Below are 22,491 nucleotides of genomic sequence, written 5' to 3' on the forward strand. Positions count from 1 at the left end.
GTTTCTCAGAGAATAATAGCTATCTTAAATGTAGTATTTATCACTTCCGTATGTTTTATTCAAATGTTTTATCCATAGAAGACAGGTAGTATCATTTTTGCATTTTTAATACACTATTTAAATAATATTCTGTTGGTCACATTCTTCTCTAAGGGCCCAGCAAACAACATTGTTTTTGAGATGTATCCATATTATTGCGTGTACCTTTAGAAAACTTTAAATTACTACATAGTTTTTCATTGTATGAATATCCCACAGTTTATTTACCCATTCCGTTCTTCCTCAGTGTTCTGGTTGTTCCCAGTTTTTCAGTGGTGAACCAGTTTGTAGTGAACATTCTTGTATAAAAAGAAAAGTCTAATCTTTTAAAAACAAGCACTGTGGCAGCCATGTCCTGAGTGAATAGTACAGTTGAAAGCCAGCAATTACCCCTTTACGTGCAAACACCCTCTACGTCTTTACCGCGTACTCTGACCAGCATTAAGCCAGGGCTAGTACTTTGGTTGCAAAGCTTTCAGCAGACATTACTTTTCTCAGCAATCTGCAAGCCACGTCTCATATAAATTTAGGTCATTTTGCCTTAAAAATGTTAAATGCGAGCCAGAAATAGAATGTTTAAAAAAACAAAAAAAGAAGTTGAAAGCTCTGTGGCGGTTAAGACCTGAGGGGAAAGCAGGGGCGCCTGGGTGGCGCAGTCGGTTAAGCGTCCGACTTCAGCCAGGTCACGATCTCGCGGTCCCTGAGTTCGAGCCCCGCGTCGGGCTCTGGGCTGATGGCTCAGAGCCTGGAGCCTGTTTCCGATTCTGTGTCTTCCTCTCTCTCTGCCCCTCCCCCGTTCATGCTCTGTCTCTCTCTGTCCCAAAAATAAATAAACGTTGAAAAAAAATTTAAAAAAAAAAAAAAAAAAAAAAAAAAGACCTGAGGGGAAAGCCTGTTATATTGTAGAAGAATAACAACTTGAAGTAAGCGTGACTTCTCGGCTTCTCCTTCACGATAGAAAGCTGGGAGTGACCTCAACTCCTCTGTTCCCAAAGCAGCTTTCTTAAGAGCAGCCAGGAATGGTGGCCACAGCTCTTGAGGTGGACCATTGCAACATTTTCTGCCCTTAATACTCAGATTTCCCATCATGCCCAGCGGAAAGAGTTTGTGTTTGCATTGAAGCTCACTCCATGGTTTTGTCTTCTTCTAACAAGGAGAACGGGTTGTTGGTATTCACTTTTAAAGTAAACAAACTAGCCTTTCTTCTCCAAAGGAAATCATTTCAAATCCTTTCTGCTTTGATTCCTACCGCTCGTTTAATGAGTTTCTTCAGGTTTGATGGAAGTTACCCTAGATTACCTCTGTTGTCCTCTGAAGGTGAGCTCAGGGCATGGACAGAACCCCCAGTTTGTTGAACCCATTAAGCAGCTCCCAAGTTCTGGTATTTTGTGAACTCAATAGAGTGTGCTGTCTTCCTCAGTGGCCCCCCCCTTCTCCTCACACCGGGAAGCTCACTTCTTCCAGGAGCATTTATTGCTTTCCCTTCTTGTGCGGGCATTCGGTTCAGGCCTATGAGTCTTGCCATTCTCTATGCTAGAACTAACCATGCAAGTTCTTTCAGTCTCAGAAAACTCCTCTCAAATTCCATTTGTTCCTGAAATGTACTGCAAGCAAAACAATCTTACCAATTTTTCCCTTTATGCATTTCCGTGGGGATATACTTTACACACTATCCCAACATATTTTTGCCTTTTATTTACATTATTTACAAAATAACTTGTATATTTGAAAAATGTATACTGCTACACAGTTCACTGTTCTATTCTTTTCCATTATTCTTTTACTTGGTAGTTTCACTTCAAGGAATTTATCCAGTAGATAGTCGCACCTCAGTATGCTAAAAATTATACAGAAGGGTGTTCAGCACAGTGCCGTTGATAGAAAAATAACGAAATGAAAGTGGAGACGTTGCAATGATTAATAATAGACTAGTTAAATTATTGATATACCCAGATGTTTAGATAACCAAGTTACGGCACTCGATGTTTATTGAATGGATCAAGAAATGCAAAAAAGTATGAGGTGCAAAACTGTACGCATTTGGTGGTGGAATAAGAGAGATAGATGTGTGTGTACAGTATTCATTCATATACATGCCTTGTCGCATATAACATTTCTGGAATCACAGATAACGCAGTGCTGCTCCGTACTGGCTACCAGCGCGTCGTGGCAAATGGGTGTGAACGGCAAGCGTGAGGTTCGCTTTCAACCTCAAAAGGACAAACAGAACCAAACCTCAAATGGAGAAGACCCTTGGGCAGGTTTCTGGACCTCCCTCTTGCGTTTCTCTCCAGTCTAGTGATCTGCCTGCAAATTCCACCTGCCACACAGCCGCCAGTCCTTCCCTCTGTGATTTCAGCGCAGCACGACGCTGCTGCATGCTGCCGGGTGCCAGCTTTCCGTACCACAGTCCGGAAGGCTTGTCTAGGCGCACACTCTCTCGTAGGGACCACGGTCCTGCCCTGCGGGTGTTGTACGACATCTGGAAAATGTTGTCTCGTGTAGCTCGTCCAGTTTTCCTAGGTGTTAATAGCAGGAAGGCTGTTCGGTACCAGTTAACCCATCATGGCCAGAAGTGGAAATCTTCTAATAAATGTATTTAAAGTCCTTATTTTTGAGAAATGTAAAGCTGTGATAAGCAATAGACTGTATTACATTAGAAAGATAATCTGACCCAACACACTTATTTGAAAGATGAGAACATTGAGATACAAGTTCAAGTGACTAGTAATAGATTACGTTCCAAGTTACTCATAAAGTTCGTTCATATCCCAGACTGTCTGAATCTCTGTCCACTACTGTGGAAAGAAAATTATCCCGTGTTTGAAATACGGTCTTTAAGCTGTCAAACTTTTTTTATGCTTTAGACTCCTTATAATTTAAACATTGTACTCACTTCATTTTTTTGTCTTATTGGTAGTATTACTAATCCTGCTATTAACACAGGCATGAAAAAAGTCATTACATGTATATTTTAGAATAATTGACGTCTTGTGGAACTCTATAATTCTGTATAAAACCTAGGAAAGGAGATACTCATTCTGTTTTTTTTTTTTTTTTTTTTTTTTTTTTTTCCAGTTTGTTTTCCTTGCTGTCTAAAAAACACAACAAAGTTCTGGAACAAGCCACACAGTCCTTGAGAGGTTCACTGAGTTCCAATGATGTTCCTCTACCAGATTACGTAAGTAGTTACCTTACTTTGTCGGCAAGAGGTTTTCCTTTCATGGTTAGGTTTGTAAGAAACAGTACTCCTCTCTTCTCAGTGTCTGTCTATGGCCATGACGCCTCTACTGTGCAGAGAAAGGAGTGATGTCGCAAATCAAGGAAGAACTTTAAATGATTATTATCAAGTGGTTAAAGAAGTCAAACCTAAGCCAGTGATTGTTAATAATTTGGACTCTTGCGGGGCGCTCGGGTGACTCAGTCGGTTAAGCATCCAACTCTGTCTCAGCTCAGGTGTTGGTCTCAGCATTGTGAGTTCAAGCCTCGTGTGCTCTACACCGGGCGTGAAGCCTACTTAGAAAAAAAAAATAGGACTTGTTACCTTAGGCAGGTAATTACATAAAAGCACAAGGAGCAGTTTTATAGAAACTATGCAAAGGTTTCTCACTGAACTCAAGGGGGACAGGTACACCTAGATTATCAGAGAACCAGAACCTGAAATTGAAAAGCCTTTTGGATTCAAGAATATTTTGTCTTTCTGAGGCTTTAGTTTAGTTTAGTTTCCAGGCTCTGCTTCCTTTTGCTTCGGTATTATTCTTGTGCTGCTATCGGCCAGATTTCCCTATTCGTTGACTGGGACCTAAAACAGCCACTCCAGCTTCCTCCCTCCCAAGCAGTAACATGTCCTGTGAGGGTCGTGTCTTCAGCCACCTGACTAGAGTCATGAAGTCCTCATTCTCACTTCCTGGGAGAGAGAATCCAGTTGGCTCTGTTCAGATCAGGATGCTACTCTGGTCCTGTAAGCCATGGTCAGGGGACAGCAGCACTAATGTACTCCCTTGATTTCACCCACTTCAAAGATAAAGAGCTCATTACCACCTAACTTCAGAGGATGATGACAGAATAGAATGGGAGCAGCTCGGGGATGAGCGTTATAACAGGAAGGAGAGAACATTCAGAGTTCCTTTAGGGCAGTGTCACTAACTGCAACATTTCTTATATTTTGTTGGAACATGGCTTAGATGATGATGCTAAAAATCCTCGTGTCATAAACCTGAGAACTTGTCCATCAAGTCTAATAAGGACCTCCCTGCATCCCCCGACGACAACTCAGTGGGTTGATGTTCAGAAACTTCACGAGAGAATTTTGAAGCTCTGAGTTTGAAGTGGTGATGCATGCCAGACAGCCGGAGAGTTGTTTTGTTTCCTGTGGTTTGTTTCATTTCTAAATGGCTGTGCTGATAAGAGACTGTGGGAACAGCACCCGGTCCGGGTAGCAGTCGCTGACAAACAAGAGATAGCCGTGAGCGTTCACAACCCGACCCGTGCTGTTTGTCTTGTTTTGTGTTTATTGTGTGCGTGTGTGTGATGCTGTGATCTGTCATTCCCATTAAGGTATTAAGTTTGTAATTCCAAAGTATTTCTCTCTTACCAAAAAAAAAAAAAAAAAAAAAAAGTATATATATATGTATATAATCTTTTCCTAATTGAATATTCTCAACTTAAAAAAAAAAATAGCATAATAGCTCACTTCTATCCGAGCCATGACTTGTTATGGGAAAAATATGTCTTCCTAATCACTTCTTGGAAACCTCAGTTGGGGCCTCAGAGTGGCAGTGGAGATCGTGTTTATTGAGAGCTTGAAGTCAATGCATCTGTAAATGTTTTGTGATTTCTTATACAACTGTCATTTGCTTATGTAGTACTCCTGTGTCATTTCTTTCACAACAATGTGTTGAATGAATTTAGTCTTGACATTGTGCCAGCAGCATCCTCCTATAATCAGAGACCAGAAAAATGACAATGTCTTTGAGAAAATGGGTCGTATTTAATGGTATTCGCCAATCATGGTGATTATGCAGTGACGGGACAGGTTGAACTCTCAACGGACATATGACCTCTACTGTTGAACTTGACAGTTTTTAGAGTTGCTGACTTCTTCTTGCATGAGACTTTCACTAAGTAACAGTGAATTTCCTTAAGTATCTGCTCCATAGAAATGCTGGGAAAATTCCATTTGGAATCTGTCATTGACAGTCCTCATTTTAGCAGCCATGCCACAACATACTCCAAATGCATTTATGAACTTGAATTTTGCTGCCTTTCCTTAGAGTTAATTGAAGAGGGTGGGTGGCCCTGATTCAGTGGTAGTGACAGTAACGGAATCACTGCAAGGCAATTGAGGAACACGATGGCAGTCGTAAAAGTAAGTGCATGTTCTTCTTCCGAGGTAACCGGCTGTTTTCACTCGTCATTCCCAGTGTTCAAAACACCATGAGCGAGGTGCATATTTGAAACCACGTACTCACTGTCACTCTCTTTTAAATTGGTCACTAACTGGGAAAATAAATGTGTTTCCTTTTTCCCCTCCCTAGAAATTTTAATTAAATGTCTCTGTCACCAGCCACATAAAGCTCTGTGTCCTAGACTGATGCTTTAGACCACGTATTTGAAAAAGATGGAAAAGGAAAAGGAAAGGGTCTACATGCAGCAGTGGAGATTGAATGAGTTTAAATAAGTGCGTAAAATCAGGAATGCGTTTTTCTTCTCCCTGTCATACACAGAATGCTTTGAGTCTACCTAGAGGTTTCTGAGTATATTAAGAAAATATTTATTCTCATTATAGTGTGTAATTCACAAGCCAGTTGAGTAACACCACAGAAAACAATAGCAAGTTACCAAAACACCAGTATTAATTCTTTAGTACAACCTTGTTTGTCGAAACATCTCAAGGGAAACCTGAAGCCTTCCACCAAGTTCCAGATAATGAGGGTACTGGTCCGGCTGCTCGACGGGAAATAAAATTTCAGTGAAAAAAAATTGCACTCAAGTCCTCTTTGGGGAGAGAGAACCCGTAGTGCAGAGAGTCATAGCTGGTTCTGCAGTCTTTGTACAGGGGCAACGTACATGTTTCGCGAAGTACCTGAAGTTCAGTTGACGACGTGGCCGCGCTTTGGTATCTTTATATCAGGATTTCCTAAAAGTTAATTCAATGACTAAAGGGACAGGAGAGAATTGTTAGAATCTTTCAAGATTTTTTAAAATTAAGAATAAGTCTCAGGGCGCCCGGGTGGCTCAGTGGGTTAAGTGTCCGACTCTTGATTTCGGCTCAGGTCACGAGATTGAGCCCCGCACCTGGCTCTGTGCTGACAGTGCAGACAGAGCCTGCTTGGGATTCTCTCTCTCCCTCTCTCTCTTTCTGCCCCTCCTCTGCTTGCTTGTGTGTGCTCTCCCTCCCCCCCCCCACCCCCTCATAAATAAAGATTTCCAAAAAAAAAGTAAATAAAATAAGAATAAGCCTCTAAAACAACTTTGATCATATACAACAAACCTGAATCTAGAAAGTGAAACAAAAATAACAAATGAGTTTAGTTGCTTTTTAAACTATAACCGTGGTTTTTCAATTGTGAATATTATTACAATGTCACGTAAGCTTTATTTCCCTAATTTCTAACAATCATCTTAGCAACTATTTGAGATGAGAAGACTAACTTTATTTTAGGTGGAACCATAAGGAACCAAATTATATTGTTCTTTGATCATCAACAAACTTGGGAAACTTTCTGTAGGACTGACTCTACCATCTAATTAAAAAAAAAATTTTTTTAATGTTTATTGATTTTGAGGGACAGAGAGAGCATGAGCAGGGGAGGAGCAGAGAGACAGGGAGACACAGAATCGAAAGCAGGCTCCAGGCTCTGAGCTGTCAGCCCAGAGCCTGATGGGGGCTGGAACTCACGAGCCGCGAGATCATGACCTGAGTCAAAGTTGGACACTCAACCGACTGAGCCACCCAGGTGCCCCTCTACCATCTAATTTTAAATGGTGAATTCAAGGATGTAAGCCAAAAAGACCCAGCCAAAAAGATTAAGGAGACAGAATCAGAAAAAAACAGCTGAGGTATAAACAGCAGCTAAGAGTTTATCATTGAATGCTAAGCAAGTATAATGCTACTAACTTACATCTATGTGTCTGTGTGTACACGTACATGCACACACATCCCAGTGTTTTCAAAGTCTCATTTTTATCCTCCTTCTCCCGTACCACCGTATGGTAGAGTTGTCCAGAGGCTACATGGTCAACGATCATTTCATTGCTCTGACAGCTCACAGAATGCGTTGTGTTCTTGTGTTTTAAATTGTTCTTGGCTTTAATTTGTAATATAATAAATACCACTACATATAATCCGCATAAAAACAGTTTCTTAAGAGCATCAGAGATTTTTAAGAAGATAAAAGGCTCTTCTTGAGATGAGAGAACCAGTGGTATATATGATCTGTTGCACACACACAAAGAAGGAGCAACTAAATGTATGCTCTTTTCTATCCGGTAATTGTTTCATTTGTAATATCTTCTCTCCTAGTAGGATTGAGTGCACTTTGAAGTGCGCATGAGTCTCTTGTGTCTTAGGCTGAAAAAAAGGAGGCTAAATATTAACTGGTTAATTGATGGGGATAAAGCTCTGTCTCCGCACGCCTGCACGCTCTTGCTGGTGTCCAGAGCTGAAAAGGAGTCTCAGGCCTAAATTATATCTGTACATTTAATTTGAATGGTTTGGTCATTTTCTTAGTCAAAGAATATTAGTTTCCAACACATGTCATGGATGTGTGTAATTTTTTAACCTGAATTATATATTTTCTCACTAATTTGTACGTGATCTTTATATCACAGTTGCTTCTTTCCTGGGGTGCCTGGCTGGCTTCCTCTGTGGAATATGTGACTCTTTTTTTTTTTTTTAATTTTTTTAATTTTTTTAATTTGCATCCACGTTAGTATGTAGTGCAACAGTGATTTCAGGAGTAGATTCCTTAATGCCCCTTCCCCATTTAGCTCACCCCCCCCCCACAACCCTTTCAGTAACCCTCTGTTCTCCATATTTAAGAGTCTCTTATGTTTTGCCCCCCTCCCTGTTTTATATTATTTTTGCTTCCCTTCCCTTGTTTTCATCTGTTCTGTGTCTTAAAGTCCTCGTGTGAGTGAAATCGTATGATATTTGTCTTTGAGTGACTAATTTCACCTAGCATAATACCCTCTCGTTCCATCCATGTAGTCACAAATGGCTGGAGTATGTGACTCTTGATCTCGGGGTCATGAGTTCACGCCCCATGTTGAGTATAGAGATTACTTATAAAAATTAAATCTTTAAAAAAAAAAAAAAAAGAATTGTCTCTCTCTCCTATTCAAAGGGTAGTTGTAGCATTTTTTCCTTTATTCAGTACACATAAAACAGGTTGTTCAATGTCAACTCGATGTAATAATTAAATTGTAGCTTAAATTGTAGCTTCCTAAAGAGCAAAAGCCATGTATTTGAGATTCGTTCTCATCAAGTCTTGGCTGCGTATCATTATCATTCTACATGGAACCCAAAAATATTGCTAACCCTGGAATATGTCATTTCACTTACCTTTGGAACCAATACTCTCCTGGCTCTTGTTTATTTTTGCTTTTAGACATTTCATTTCTTCAGAAAGAGGCTACGAGGTATTCTGAACTGATTCTATACGACAAGGAATTACTTTTGGGTGTTTATTCCAGTGATGGTGACATTAAGAAAGATCTTGATCAAACTTCTATCTGGGAATTACTTTAGCATGATGTGAGAGGTAAAAATGAAGTAAGCATAGCGCCTGTACACAGGGAACCTGAGAGGGTAATGAAAACAAGTGCACAACTAAATTACAATTGCATGTGACATATTTTGTAAGGTGGCTATAACCAAACCTGGGGGGTTTCAGAAGAGGAAGAGAACAACTTGGGGGAAGTAGGAAAGGAATTGGGCCGGTTTTCATGGAAAGGAGTTGCAATTTGAGGTGGGTAGTGCTTTTAAGAAGAGAGATTAAGTCGGGAAAATAATCCAGGAGTTCTGCTTCTTGAACAAGGGCATAGAAGTGAAAACGGCACGTCGTCGCCGTAGGGTTTCTCGTGTGTGACAGGGTGTCTGGCGTGTAAGAGCGGCTCACGCCATATCCAAAAATTAGCTCAAAATCTAGCAGAGACCTTAAATGTAAGAGCTAAGACTGTGATATCCTCAGAAGAAAATGCAGGACTAAATTTTAGGCGACAAAAGAAAAACAGATAAATTAGACCTCATCAAAATGTAAAGCTCTTGTGCTTCAAAGGATACCCCATCAAGAGAGTGAAAAGACAGCCCACCGAGTAGGGGAAAATACTTGCAAATCTTATATCTGATAAGGGACCAGAATTTGGAATATGTAAGGAACTCTTTTTTTTTTTTTTTTTTTTTTAAATTTTTTTTTTTCAACGTTTATTTATTTTTGGGACAGAGAGAGACAGAGCATGAACGGGGGAGGGGCAGAGAGAGAGGAGACACAGAATCGGAAACAGGCTCCAGGCTCTGAGCCATCAGCCCAGAGCCTGACGCGGGGCTCGAACTCACGGACCGCGAGATCGTGACCTGGCTGAAGTCGGACGCTTAACCGACTGCGCCACCCAGGCGCCCCTGTAAGGAACTCTTAACAGCTCAATCACAAAAAAGGCAAACAGTCCAAATTTTAAAAACGGGTGAATCTTTTGTAAGCTGGTTCTGTAACGTGTATATCTTACGCATAGCTAGCTATCTGGCCTTGGACAGGTCATTTTGCTTCTCTAGGCGTCCGTTGCTTCATCTGAAAATCGGAGTAACAGTAGAATCCACTACGCAAGATTGTTGTCAGGATTAAATGAGAGTCCAGGTAGGATCCTTGGCACAGCCAAGTGTTTAGTAAGTGTTAGCTCTTACAGATGTGCTGTGCAGTTCACGTTTGGGAAAGATATTCTGGGGCAATAGGAGTTGGTTCGGAGGATGGAGATGGCTCCACACCCTCTAGTGACAGGGAAAATTTCTGCAGGCTACGTGTGACCTCATCAGATGGAGGGGGAGAGATAACGGGAGCCACCATGAACTGACCACAGTTGAGTGGTGCCATCAGGAAGCATCTTTAATCTGTCTCGAAATATCTAAGTAGTTATTTGGCACCAAAGGGTGAATCTCAGCCCCAAAGAGGGGCCTTCACTCAGCACGCTCCCTGACGTTAGAAATATACCAGGGCTGAGTGTGTCCCAGAGCTCCTAAGATGAACCAAACCAGAGTGACCACCAAAAGCAAAAGGAGTGTCTTGTGTTGGCACTTTTCGAGTCCATCAGCCACTTTTCCTGAATGCCAGACCCTCCACTAGGCCCCGGGTGAGGCAGTGAGGGGCTGGATGCTCGCCGATCCCATCTCCTCTCCCTGGATATACGACTAAGCACTTTTTCCCATCGCGCTTGCGTCTTGCACGCGAAGGGGGGCGTGTCCACCTCCCCCTACCTCTCTCATCATGTGCTAGCTTGGATGCAGGAAATCTATTAAGAGATTCCAGGGTCCATAGTATGGCAAGTGCACGGACCCCCGAATCATCTTACTGAAAGCCAGTTGGGTACCCTGTTGGACTGTGATGCAAGAGAGCAATAATGCTTTTACTACATTACAAAAGAAAATGGGCACAAAGGATCTGAATAGTCATGTTTCCAAAGCAGATATACAGGTGACCGGTAAGCGCTTTGAAAGGTGCTCAACATCATTGTCAGAAAGTGCAAATTTTGGGACACCTGGGTGGCTCAGTGAGTTAGGCATCTGACTTTAGCTCAGGTCATGATCTCACGGTTCGTGAGTTCAAGCCCCACATCGGGCCTGGAGCCTGTCTCAGATTCTGTGTCTCCTTCTCTCTGCCCCTCCCCCACTTGTGCTCGCTCTCTCTCACGCGCTCTCTCTCTCTCTCTCTCTGTCTCAAAAATAAATTTAGGGGTGCCTGGGTGGCTCAGTCGGTTCAGCGTCCAGCTTCGGCTCAGGTCATGACCTCACAGTTTGTGAGTTTGAGCCCCGTGTCGGGCTCTGTGCCGACAGCTCAGAGCCTGGAGCCTGCTTCAGATTCTGTGTCTCCCTCTCTCTCTGCTCCTCCCCTGCTCGTGCTCTGTCTGTCTCTCTCTCAAAAATAAACACTAAAAAAAATTTTTTTTAATTTAAAAAAAGAAAAAAGAAAGTGCAAATTTCAACCACAGTGAAGACAGAAAATCACAAGTGTTGGTGAGGGTGTGGAGAAATTAGTAGCCTCATTCAACTCATGGTGAGAATGTAAAATTGTGCAGCTGGTTCGGAAAACAATCTGCAGTGCCTCAAAAAGCTGAACATGGAATAATCATATGACCCAGCATATGATGATACTCTCAAAGAATTGAAAACAGAAGTCCAGGCGAAACATGAGTGGTCATAGCACCTTTATTCCTAATAGGCAAAAAATAGTAACAATCCAAACACCTATCAGCTAGCCAAAAAGTGTGGTATGTCCATACAATGGAATATTATTGGATAGTTAAAAAAGAATGAAATACTGATAGGAGCTTCAACATGGATGAACCCTGGAAACGTACTGAGTTAAAGAAGTCAGTAACAAAAGGCCACATGTCATTTATATGAAATGGCCACAACAGGTCCACGTCTTACAGAGTTAGACAGTGGATGCATCAGACTGGGGATGTGAAGCAGAATGAGGAGTGACTGCTGAGGAGTACAGATTTCTTTTGCAAATGATGAAAATGTTTTAAAATGAGATGGTGGTGATGATGCACAACTCTGTGAATATACTAAAAGCCACTGAATTGTACACTTCAAATCAGTGAGGTATATGGTGTATGAATTTTATCTCGATGAAGCCATTTTTAAAAAGTAGTGCTTGGAGCACTAGGAAAAAAGAACTATTTGTTGAATGGGCTAGATAGATACCAGCTTGACTGGCATTGTCGCCTAAGGATGAATGTCAGAGAATAAAGCTCATACTTTGAAAAAGTCCATATATTCAGGGAGGGAAACTGTGTCTTGAGCAGTGATTTGACTTGAGAAACTCTTAAAGTCAGTCAGATCTGCAGCTGCACAAAGGTGTGTTTGTTTTTCAGCCTGACTTACGAACAAAAAAGTGCAAACAAGCAAAATATCCGTTAACAGGGAACTGATTAGAAAAAGTATAAATTCATCCAGTGTGATATTCTGCAGCCATTTTTATAAAAACCAAATCCAGGCCATATGGGTTTGTGTGAAATGTAACACTTAAGTAACCAAATAACAACAAAAAGAAAAGAAAAAAAACCCAGAAAACAGAGAACTTTATAGTATGTAGGTTATACGTACATTTAAAAATACGCCTTTAGTTTTTCTGGAAGATGCATAAGAAACTAAATAAATAGTAGTCACTAATAAATAAATAAATAGTAGTGGGGTGTCAAACTGAAGGCCAGCAAAGGCAGAGAACTTGTACTTTTTACCATATACTTTTCTTTCCAGGCTCTGAAATTTTTGCCAAGGACACACGGGACTTACTTTTCCCTTCCTTCCCTCCTTCCTCCTTTCCTTTCTTCCTTCCTTTACCATTTTAAGATAACTTTTGACTTACAGAAGAGTTTTAAGGAACTTCCATATACCCTTCACCCAGCTTTCCCTTTTGTTAATATCTTACATGACCACAGACCATTTATCAAAACTAAGAAATTAACCTTGGTCCGTACTGACTCAAATCCAGATCTCATGCATGCTTTACCAGTTCTATCACTGATGCCCTTACCCTTTTCTAGGATTCAAGCCAGAATCCCACATTGCGTTTTGCGTCACGTCTCCTTAGTCTTTCCTTGTCCTTCTTGACCTTAACATTTTTGAAAAGTACTGGTCAGTTAGTTGGTAGGATGTCCCTCAGTTTGGGTGTGTCTGGCATTTTATCACGACTAAATTGACGTTATGCATCGCTGAGAAGGGTACTGCAGAGGTGACATGCCCTTCTCGGTGCCTCAGGTCAGGGAACACATGACGTTAGTGTGTGTTGCTGGTGACGTTTACCTGCATTTTCCTTGATCGGTTCACTATAGTGATATCCGCTAGGATTCTTGACTGTGCACTTGCTGATTTTTCCCTTTGTAATTACTCTGTATTTGGGGGAGATTCTTTGCGACTGTACCAGTATCCTGTTTCTGCTTAAATGTTATCCCACAAATTTTAGCATCCAGTGATCTCATCTGCATCATATATTACTGATTTATTAGTGATTTTCTATTTGTCTCATTCCTTTTACATCTGTTGAACAGTTTTGCAAGGAAGATTTGTCACCTGTCCTCAATGTATTCATTTATGCAGTTATGTATGTATATCAGTGTGGACTCATAGATCCTAATTTTATTCTTCCTTTGTCTTCTAATCCAGGGCTATTGCTATTTTGTTGTTCAGGTTATTCCAACTTTGGCCATTAGGAGCCCTTTGGGGGTGGCTCCTGTGCCCTTTGAATATGCTCAGACCTTTTTTTTTTTTTTTTTTTTTTTGAGATATTCAAGATGTTCTAGCTCATCAGGTGTTTCCCCTGCTCCAGCTCTGGAATCCACCAGATTCTATAAAGAATCAAGATCTTTATAGCTGCTTTCATAATGAAGAAACTGCTCTTAAAAAAACCAGAAAAGGAAATCTTCTAAATAATGTTGGTAAACATCTCTAAAGAAACAACTGCTTTGATCTCAAATAGATCTCAAGCCCCACATTGATTAAGGTCCCAGGAAGTTTCTTCTTTAGTACAATTGATTTTCAAATTCAAATAAATAAACCCTCTAGCAAGTAAGCAGACCTCCCCCCTTCCACTACCACTTTAATTACAAACCAGGCCTGACTTTAACATAATCAAACCGATTTTCTTGGTTGTATTGTAACTTGGCTTTGGACACACTTCTGAACTAGACGTTTCAGAAATGCGCTGAGAATTCTAAGGGCAATATTTAGTTGGCAGACTCTCCTCTTATTAAAACAAACAAACAAACAAACTTCTTCATTCTTAAAAAGCACACCTCCATTGAGGGAAAGAATATTGCCCTTTCCTTATTCCTGGAAAGGATGTTTGTCCTGTCTGTTCTTAAGGAGTATGGTAGAGTATTCTTTTTAAGGACTTTTAAAGAACAATTATCATTAAAAATACTTAAATAACTCTTATGTTCTTTCCTCTGGCTTGTAAAAGGAAAATAGGATGCATTTGCATTGAAGTCTGGCAATGATTAATTAACTTTCGAAGCAAAGTTTAAAGAGTACAGAAAATAACCCATGCGTATTAAATTCAGTAGCAGTATGTGAATATATTTATAAAAACTAGTGATAATGGGTTTTTTTTCCCTTTCCCATTGTGCTGAAAAAATTCTTACCTGCTGCTGTGCAGAGCTAATATGAAAATACCTTTTCCTGTCAGTCTCCAAGTTTTATTTATTTAAGAAATCTTAATTTAAATGTTCTGTTTCCTCAAATTTTACGTGTTTTTCTCTATTTCTCCCTTTCTGACTGAGTTTGTAGTTCCTAATAGGAAGAAAAGAAGTCTTCTATTTGGAATTTTCTTTGATATATCCTTGATTTACATGGCAAATAGAAAGCAGCTGTCTATTTAAGCATCTAATTCTTGAAACCATAGTCCCCTCAAGCGTCATCTGGAAATAATGTAGCTTGTAAAACAAAGCTAAGAAGAAAAGGCAATGTTTGTTTTATGTGGGATGAATGATTTCTGTTAGGGTCCTTTAATTCGGCTATTATGAGGGTTATTAAAAAGCAGTATTACAAAAGAGGTTTAAATGAAAAGAATTTTTTTGAGCTGGTATCTTATTATTACAGTTGATTATAGTCAAAGCTGCAAATGTTTTATAAATGGCACTTTATTTTTGTTTCTCCAAAAAGACCCCCAAAAACCAGTAATCTTATTCATTGTATGAGTGGAAATTCAACTCTTTCCTTAGCTGATTTAATTTATGAAACAAATTATATTTGAGCATTCAGCTCTCCCTGTTTTTCTGGAAATTTCATGGATTTCTGAAAAATTCTTAAGAATCCTTACAAGGACATTTGAGGAACACCTTACAAATGCAAAAACGAACGTGAAAGCATGAGAGTTTTATCCAGACTTCGGGTATTAGAAGATTCGATCAACACCAGAGAAAGTTAAGCCTAAACTGTTTATTAATTTACTCATAGATTATTTGAGTTTTTGAGATGTGAGTTTGGAGGCCTCTGTCATGAGAAGTGGTATATGGAGGGAAGTAGAAAGGCAAGTTCATTTGTGATTTGACATTTGTTAGAGGCGTTTTCATGATTGGAGTATATTGGTTTTCTTCTTTTGTTAATACAGCAAAGCAGTTGTTTTTGGATAATTGACATATAAGAACTAAATTCAGTCCTTAAATGTACTTGCTGCCAGGGAAATGAAATTACTTATAAGCATGTTTGTTTAATAACGAATAGCGCATGGTTAATTATTTTCATGCATTTGAGGCCCTTTGTGATCTCTCACCTGGTACCCTCTGTGATCTCAACTTTGCATTTTGATTGAGGTCACCAGAAGAGTATTGTGTTGTTGTGAAACACGTCTATTTTCCTTGAATGTGCAATGCTAGCTGACCATGTTAGTGACTGAATTAATGCCATCCTTTTTGGGATCATATTCTAAGGCTACAAAGTACTGAGCCTTTAATAATTAGGTACTCTCTCTCTTACGAAGATGTTTCATACTGGTCACTAATTCAGATAAGAGTAAGAGTAACTTTTGTTTCACTGTGCGTAGCGCTTTCGCTTATTAACCCATTCCAAGTACTAAATTCCCCGTACCCATTGGGAACGCTCCATCATATCATCACTCATACTTTCCTGGTGAACAGTTAGTGATAACGGTTCCAAAGGAGCTACGCATGCATAAACACGCTCCATATGGCACTTGAAATTCCTTATTCTTTCCTTCCGCATGTTGTTAGCTGCTACCATTTTTTTCAGGTACCTTTCTCTTCCCTGTGAGGACACCAGTAAAGATAAAACTCTCTGCCCTCTTGAAGCCTACCTTCTCATGGGGAGAGCTCTGTAACGATTGCAAGCCCGGGTGAATGCATGAACAAATGAATGACCTGTTAGAAGATCCCGTGGGAAAATGGAGGCTAGACAGGGATGGAGAGCGCTGGCAACGGGAAGTTAGTGATGTCAATGGGCGGCCAGTGAAGTGCCTTCCTCATTGAGAAGGCAACATTTGAGCAAAGACAAGTCAGGTGGCTGTGCCAAAGACGTGTGCTGGTGAGATGGAACAAGGCATGCAGAGGGCTTCGGGCAGGAGCGGCCATGAGCCTGGCAGGGTGTTGAGGCTGGGAAAGAGATGATCTGGATACTGTGGATAATCACCTTGAACAACTGCGGGGTGGAGGAGTAATCCAGAAAAGTTTGAGATAGAGCAACAGCCTGAGAAGCAGAAGACCTGTGCTCAGTCTTTTTCTTACCTTTAACTTGCTATGAGCTTTGGCGACTTACTTTGCCATTCTGACCCTTGATTTCCTTGCCTTTAAAATGTATCTTGAAGTAGCTTTTTTGCGTGTAATTTCCTTAACATTAGCATTCGCCGGTTCCCTTATTTCTGCGAGGATGCCCTGGGTAGACAGAAAGGGATTTGTCTGGATGATTGTTGGAATGCACAATTGGAGGAGACTCCACTCACCTTGTATTCGGTGTGAACGATGTCCCCTGAAACACGGCCTAGAATATGGTATGAATATTGTGCCCTGGAGTTACATGGCGGTAGTGGGCCCAGGGGTAGGAAGAGGCTTAATAGGAAATACAGAATCCTGGTGCAGATCCTTTCTTTAAGGATTTGAGACAGACGTTTTTAGATGTCACAAAATGATGGACATATTTGTAGATAAACTAAATATCAGCCTATGTTTTATAGAATGCTATAAATAAAAAGGCCTCCCTGAGAAGGCATAGTAAAAATTTGGGGTGGTTTTCATTCGAGTCTCCCATAGGAGACGGGCCTTTAACTACATCAGTATATAGAGTGGTTGAGAGTGTCGCCTTTGTGAGAAGAATTCTTAGAAGATGGACCCAGCCTTATATTTTTTTAGTTTCCTGAAATTTCCCTATGGAGGCAACAAATAAAATGCACCAGCACTCATTCACACTAACATCTGCGAGATGGCAAAATAACCACCGAAAACCCAGAATACAAGAGAGTGGACGCAAACTACCGAGAACTACAAGATCCCTGTAGTGTCTGTGTGGGAGGAACTAGAAGGAAGCAAAGAGATCTGAGAACAGGAGGACCCCAAAGTAGGCAGAAGGGACTCACTGGAAAGCATCCTGGAGAGGCCAGTTTGAGAAAAGCGCCTGAAACTGTTAGGGGTTTTGCATACTCTAATTCACAGTTGAATGTAAGGCGTCTGCTGTAAGATCTGAAGGAGTTCTAGACTTGGGGCCCTATGAACTTTTAAAACTAAACAGCTGAAGCTTTCTTCTAGAGCCAAACCCCACACTGACGTGAAGCTACTAGAAATACAGCCCACAGAGAAGGTCAAGGACACTAAGCAAAATAATAAAAAATTCAGATAAATGTCGGGCTAGAGAAGAGAGCCAGAAGATCCCAAAAAGAATGTGGCGATATTTAGGAGCACTTCACAAAAACTGAGAAAAGTTTGCCCTAGTGTCCTGAGACTAGAAAGTGCTAGACCCACCCCTCCCTCCTAAAATGTTAGGAAAACTAACTTTATTAGAAATGAGCATAAGAGAAAGGTCAGTCAAATCCAGTGCAAAGATAGAAGATAAAAGAAAATGAAGAGAGTATCTGTAGTGATAATGAAAGCATGAGATGCACCCATAAAATAAAACTCTTACATAACTTTTCAAAACAACTAAAAGAAACTAAGAAAATGATACAAGTTAAAACAGAATGGGGGCTCCTGGTTGGCTCAGTCAGTGGAGCATGTGACTCTTGATCTCGGGGTCGTGAGTTCATACCCCACATTGAATGTAAAGCTTACTTAAAAAAAATAAGTACTGGAAAACAGTATGGAGGTTTCTCATAAAACTAAAAATAGAACTGCCCTACAACCCAGCAATTGCACTACTAGGCATTTATCCACGGGAGAGAGGTGTGCTGTTTTGAAGGGACACGGCACCCCCATGTTTATAGCAGCACTATCAACAGTAGCCAAAGTATGGAAAGAGCCCAAATGTCCATCAGTGGATGAATGGATCAAGAAAGTGTGGTATATATATACAATGGAGTATTACTGGGCAATCAAAAAGAATGAAATCTTGCCATTTGCAACTACATGGATGGAACTAGAGGGTATTATGCTAAGCGAAATTAACCAGAGAAAGAAAAAAATCATATGACTTCATTCATATGAGGACTTTAAGAGACAAACAGATGAACATAAGGGAAGGGAAACAAAAATAATATAAAACAGGGAGGGGGACCAAAAAAAGAGACTCATAAATATGGAGAACAAACTGAGGGTTTCTGGAGGGATTGTGGGAGGGGGGATGGGCTAAATGGGTAAGGGGCATTAAGGAATCTACTGAAATCATTGCTTCACTATATACTAACTAATTTGGATGTAGATTTTAAAAAATAAAAATTAAGTTAAAAAAATAAAGATTTTTAAAAATTTTTTTAAATAAATAAACTTTTTTTTAAAAGTAAAAAAAAATAAGTAAAACAGAAAAACATAAATCAGAAATATAAAAACTGAAATGGGTAATTTTTTTTTAATAAAAGAATCATTTCAGAAATGTCATCTATACACAGGTATCTTGTAAGTAAATAATACAATGCCTTAGTAGAAGGTGAAAAGGATGAAAAACTTGAAGGCAAAAAGGAATGAAAGAAAGAAAAAGGATTTGAGAGAAGCTAAAGAATATAAAATACGAATCCCCCCTCCCCCAAAAAAGAGAAATACTAAAAGCTATACTTCAAGAAAACTTTCCGAAAATAGAGAAGAAAACAGATTCGAAACTGCATGTGGAAGGACAGTTGGTACCAACACAGAGATAAAGAGAAAGAAATTGAGGGGTAGCCAGGCAAAAAAGACCAGGGCACTTTTAAGGGAAGAAAATCAAACTATCAACAGACTTTTTGACAGCAGTGTTTTATGCTGGAAGAAAATGGAATTACATATTGAAGATACTCAAAGAAAGCACATATAAGCAGGGATTTTATACCCCAACAAACTGACTTGCAAGTAAGTCAGGCACAGACAATCTTACGCAATGTAGGAACTCAGTATTGTTTCCTTCCTGAGGACTGTCTCCTACTCCTGTCTCTGAGTAGTGGCCAGCAAAGGTTTTCCAGAAAGAGCCAGATAGTAAATGTTTGAGTTTGTAGGCCACATGGCTAGTCTCCATTGCCTGTCTTTGTACGGGGTGTTTAGTTTTTGTTTTGATTGGTTTATGTAGCCCTTTAAAAATGTAAGAACCATTCTTAGCTCAAAAGTTCGTATTAAAATAGTCCACAAACACGATTTGGCCCATGGTTCGTTTGCCAACCTCCATGCTAGAGAAGGAGCTTTGTACAACCAAGACGATTGGACAGACCACACACATAGACTGGTGCTACATTTTGCTCAGTAGAAGGTTAAGTGATAGGCAGAAAGGAGCAAGGGTAGTGAATGAAGGCTGTATTTCTGACAAGTCTTAAAATACAGAGAGGACCGTGGGGAGAACATGTGAGAAGCAGAATAAGCTTGCTGATTAGAGGTAACTAGGAGTTCCAGGATTATTATTTCAGGTCGGATTGTGGGAAAGAAGTGGAACGTAAGAGAGGCAGTTAGCTAATTTCAGTATCGCTTATAGTAGTGAACCAACAGAAAATGACGAAGAATGAGAAGATGAGAGAAATGATACGTTATTCAAATAAAGATGACCATTGGAATAAAAACACAGACTTCCTAAATACCAAAAAAATATACTAAAACACAAAATATAAAAAGACAGCGAACAAAATAGACCACATATCAAAAGTCTCCTTATTGAAAAGACTTAGATACGTATGAATAGAACATAAAATTATATGAGAGCGTTGGCACCAACCAAGCTGATCTTTAAGGCTCCCTCCGTGAGAACTGGTTGGGTAACCTTCAGTGCATTCACACAGCAGTGTCCTGTGCAGCTATAAGAACAAATAAATACTTCTATATGAAGCTCTGCGTGCCACCACATCATCATCCTCAGAATAGGTTGGTGATATCCACTTGTATCTTTTTTTTTGTCCGTTTATTTATTTTTGAGAGAGAGAGACAGAGTGCGAGCAGGGGAGGGGCAGAGGGAGAGGGAGACACAGAATCTGAAGCAGGCTCCAGGCTCTGGGCTGTCAGCACAGAACCCAATGTGGGGCTCAAACCCACAAACCGTGAGATCATGACCTGAGCTGAAGTTGGAAGCTTAACCAGCTGAGCCACCTAAGACGAGTCTATTTTGGGGAGGAAAAAAAACAAACAAACAGTGGGGGCACCTGGCTGATTCAGTCGGTAGAGCATTGACCCTTGATCTTGGCCATCTGTTCGAGCATCACATTGGGGGTAGAGTTTGCTTTAAACAACAGCAACAACAATGGAAGGATAAACTGTAAACTGTAAAAATGTATAATATATTTTTTTTTTGAGCAGTCACCTATAAGGAGAGTGGAGGAAAGTGATAAAGAGGGATAAGGCAAGCCTCTGAAAAACTATGTAGTTCCTCCCATATAGAGTTGAACTGAATATTAGTGATGATACAAGAGCAAACCTCTAACATGTAAATACATTGGAATAAGGGACGCCTGCGTGGCTCAGTTGGTTAAGCTTCCAACTTTGGCTCAGGTCACGATCTCGCGGTTTGTGAGTTGGAGCCCCGCGTCAGGCTCTGTGTTGACAGCTCAGATACTGGAGCCTGCTTTGGATTCTGTGTCTCCCTCTCTCTCTCTCTCTGCCCCACCCCTGCTCGCTCTCTCTCTCTCTCTCTCTCTCTCTCTCTCAAAAGTAAATAAACATTAAAAAAAATTTGTTTAATACATTTGAATAAATAAACCTAAATATATAACCAGTTGGTGGCGTATCCAACGAACCAAGTAACTCTTCATACCTGGTAGGCTATACCTTAAAGACATAATTGAAAACAAAATTAAACTGTTTCACTAATCTTATGTGTGTAGAAGGCTTGTCATTGTTATTTCAAGAAATGTGTGTGTAACATGAGATAAAGCCAATGAACAATTGTACAGTATTCTAATTTCGCTTCGCTCATTGCCTTGGGAACCTGGATTCTTGGCAGGGAAGCAGCATATGCAGATGGAAAATAGGAGAGATTGAGTAACACCCCTTTGATCTTAGTTTGAATAGGAAGTACCTGTATGGACTCCTGTTCTTGTTTGTTTAATACCTCTAGCTGTGGTTAGTTGTCCTCCTCCTGCCTTTTGAACTCATGGAAACAGTGACCCACCCAGTTACGTAGTACCGAGCGCCGCTAGCAACCAGGTTTCCACTAAAAGGAGCGAAGAATTTATCCTGCCTTTTATACAAGATGGTAAGAAAACAGCAGAGAGGGGAAAGTTCCTCTTTGGAGAAGTAGTCCAGCTAACAACTGAAAAGAGAGAATATGATCATTTCGCAGACCTTCATAAATTAATGGATCCGAGCCCTGAGCATGAGTGATGCTGAACTTACAAAAACAGACAACCAGACCTCATGTGCCCTCCAATGTGGGACACACCACCGTTTATGAAGTAGTTTTTTTCAAAAGGGAAAAAAGTCAAACCTGATCTGATCAAGCCTTTAGACTCAGCTGCCAATATGCTGGAAACATCCAGAACAGAGAAACCTTCACCACCGTCACCAAAATCCAGATCTCAAGGAACTACATAGGACAAATAAGCTAGTTTATGCAACTAATCAATTGGGGTGAAAAAAGGAGAGAAACACATTGGTCAATAAAGACCAATTGCACTATAAAAACTTTATTTGGATCCTCATTCTGTTTTTTAAAAAAGAACAGAAAGGTTTTTTGACCTAATTGGATTAGATTGACTGGGTATTTGATAATTTTCAGAGATTGCTATTAACTTGTCTGTGTGTGAGAATGGCATCACGGTTATAGTTTTAAAAAGAAAAATGTTTGTCTTTTGGAGGTGCTTAACAATATGCTAATGACTGAAAGATATGTCTGGAATTTGCTTCAAAATAACACTTGACGGGGAAGAAATGGAATATAAAGGTGCAAATTTTTAGGGGTGCCTGGGTGGCCCAGTCAGTTAAGTGTCTGACTCTTGATTTCAGCTCAGGTCATGGTCCCAGGGTCATGGGATTGAGCCCCGTGTCAGGCTCTGAGCTGAGCACAGAGTCTGCTTCAGATTCTCTCTCTCCCTCTGCTCTTCTCCCCGACTTGTGCTCTCTCTCTCTCTCTCTCTCTCTCTCTAAAATTTAAAAAAAAAAAAAATTGTAAAGAATTTTTCAAAAAGACACTAGTGG

At 40.2% G+C, this 22,491-nt stretch overlaps 1 protein-coding gene across 1 annotated transcript in view; it reads left to right on the forward strand.

Moving 5' to 3' along the window:
* DYM (dymeclin) overlaps positions 1–22,491 on the forward strand; it is a 350,411-nt gene that overhangs the window by 237,462 nt on the left and 90,458 nt on the right. The window contains 1 exon segment of the mRNA XM_030335687.1: positions 3,118–3,220. Within this exon segment, the coding sequence (XP_030191547.1) occupies positions 3,118–3,220 (103 nt within the window).

This window comes from Lynx canadensis, chromosome D3, assembly GCF_007474595.2.
Source record: "Lynx canadensis isolate LIC74 chromosome D3, mLynCan4.pri.v2, whole genome shotgun sequence".
NCBI classification, from domain to species: domain Eukaryota; kingdom Metazoa; phylum Chordata; class Mammalia; order Carnivora; family Felidae; genus Lynx; species Lynx canadensis.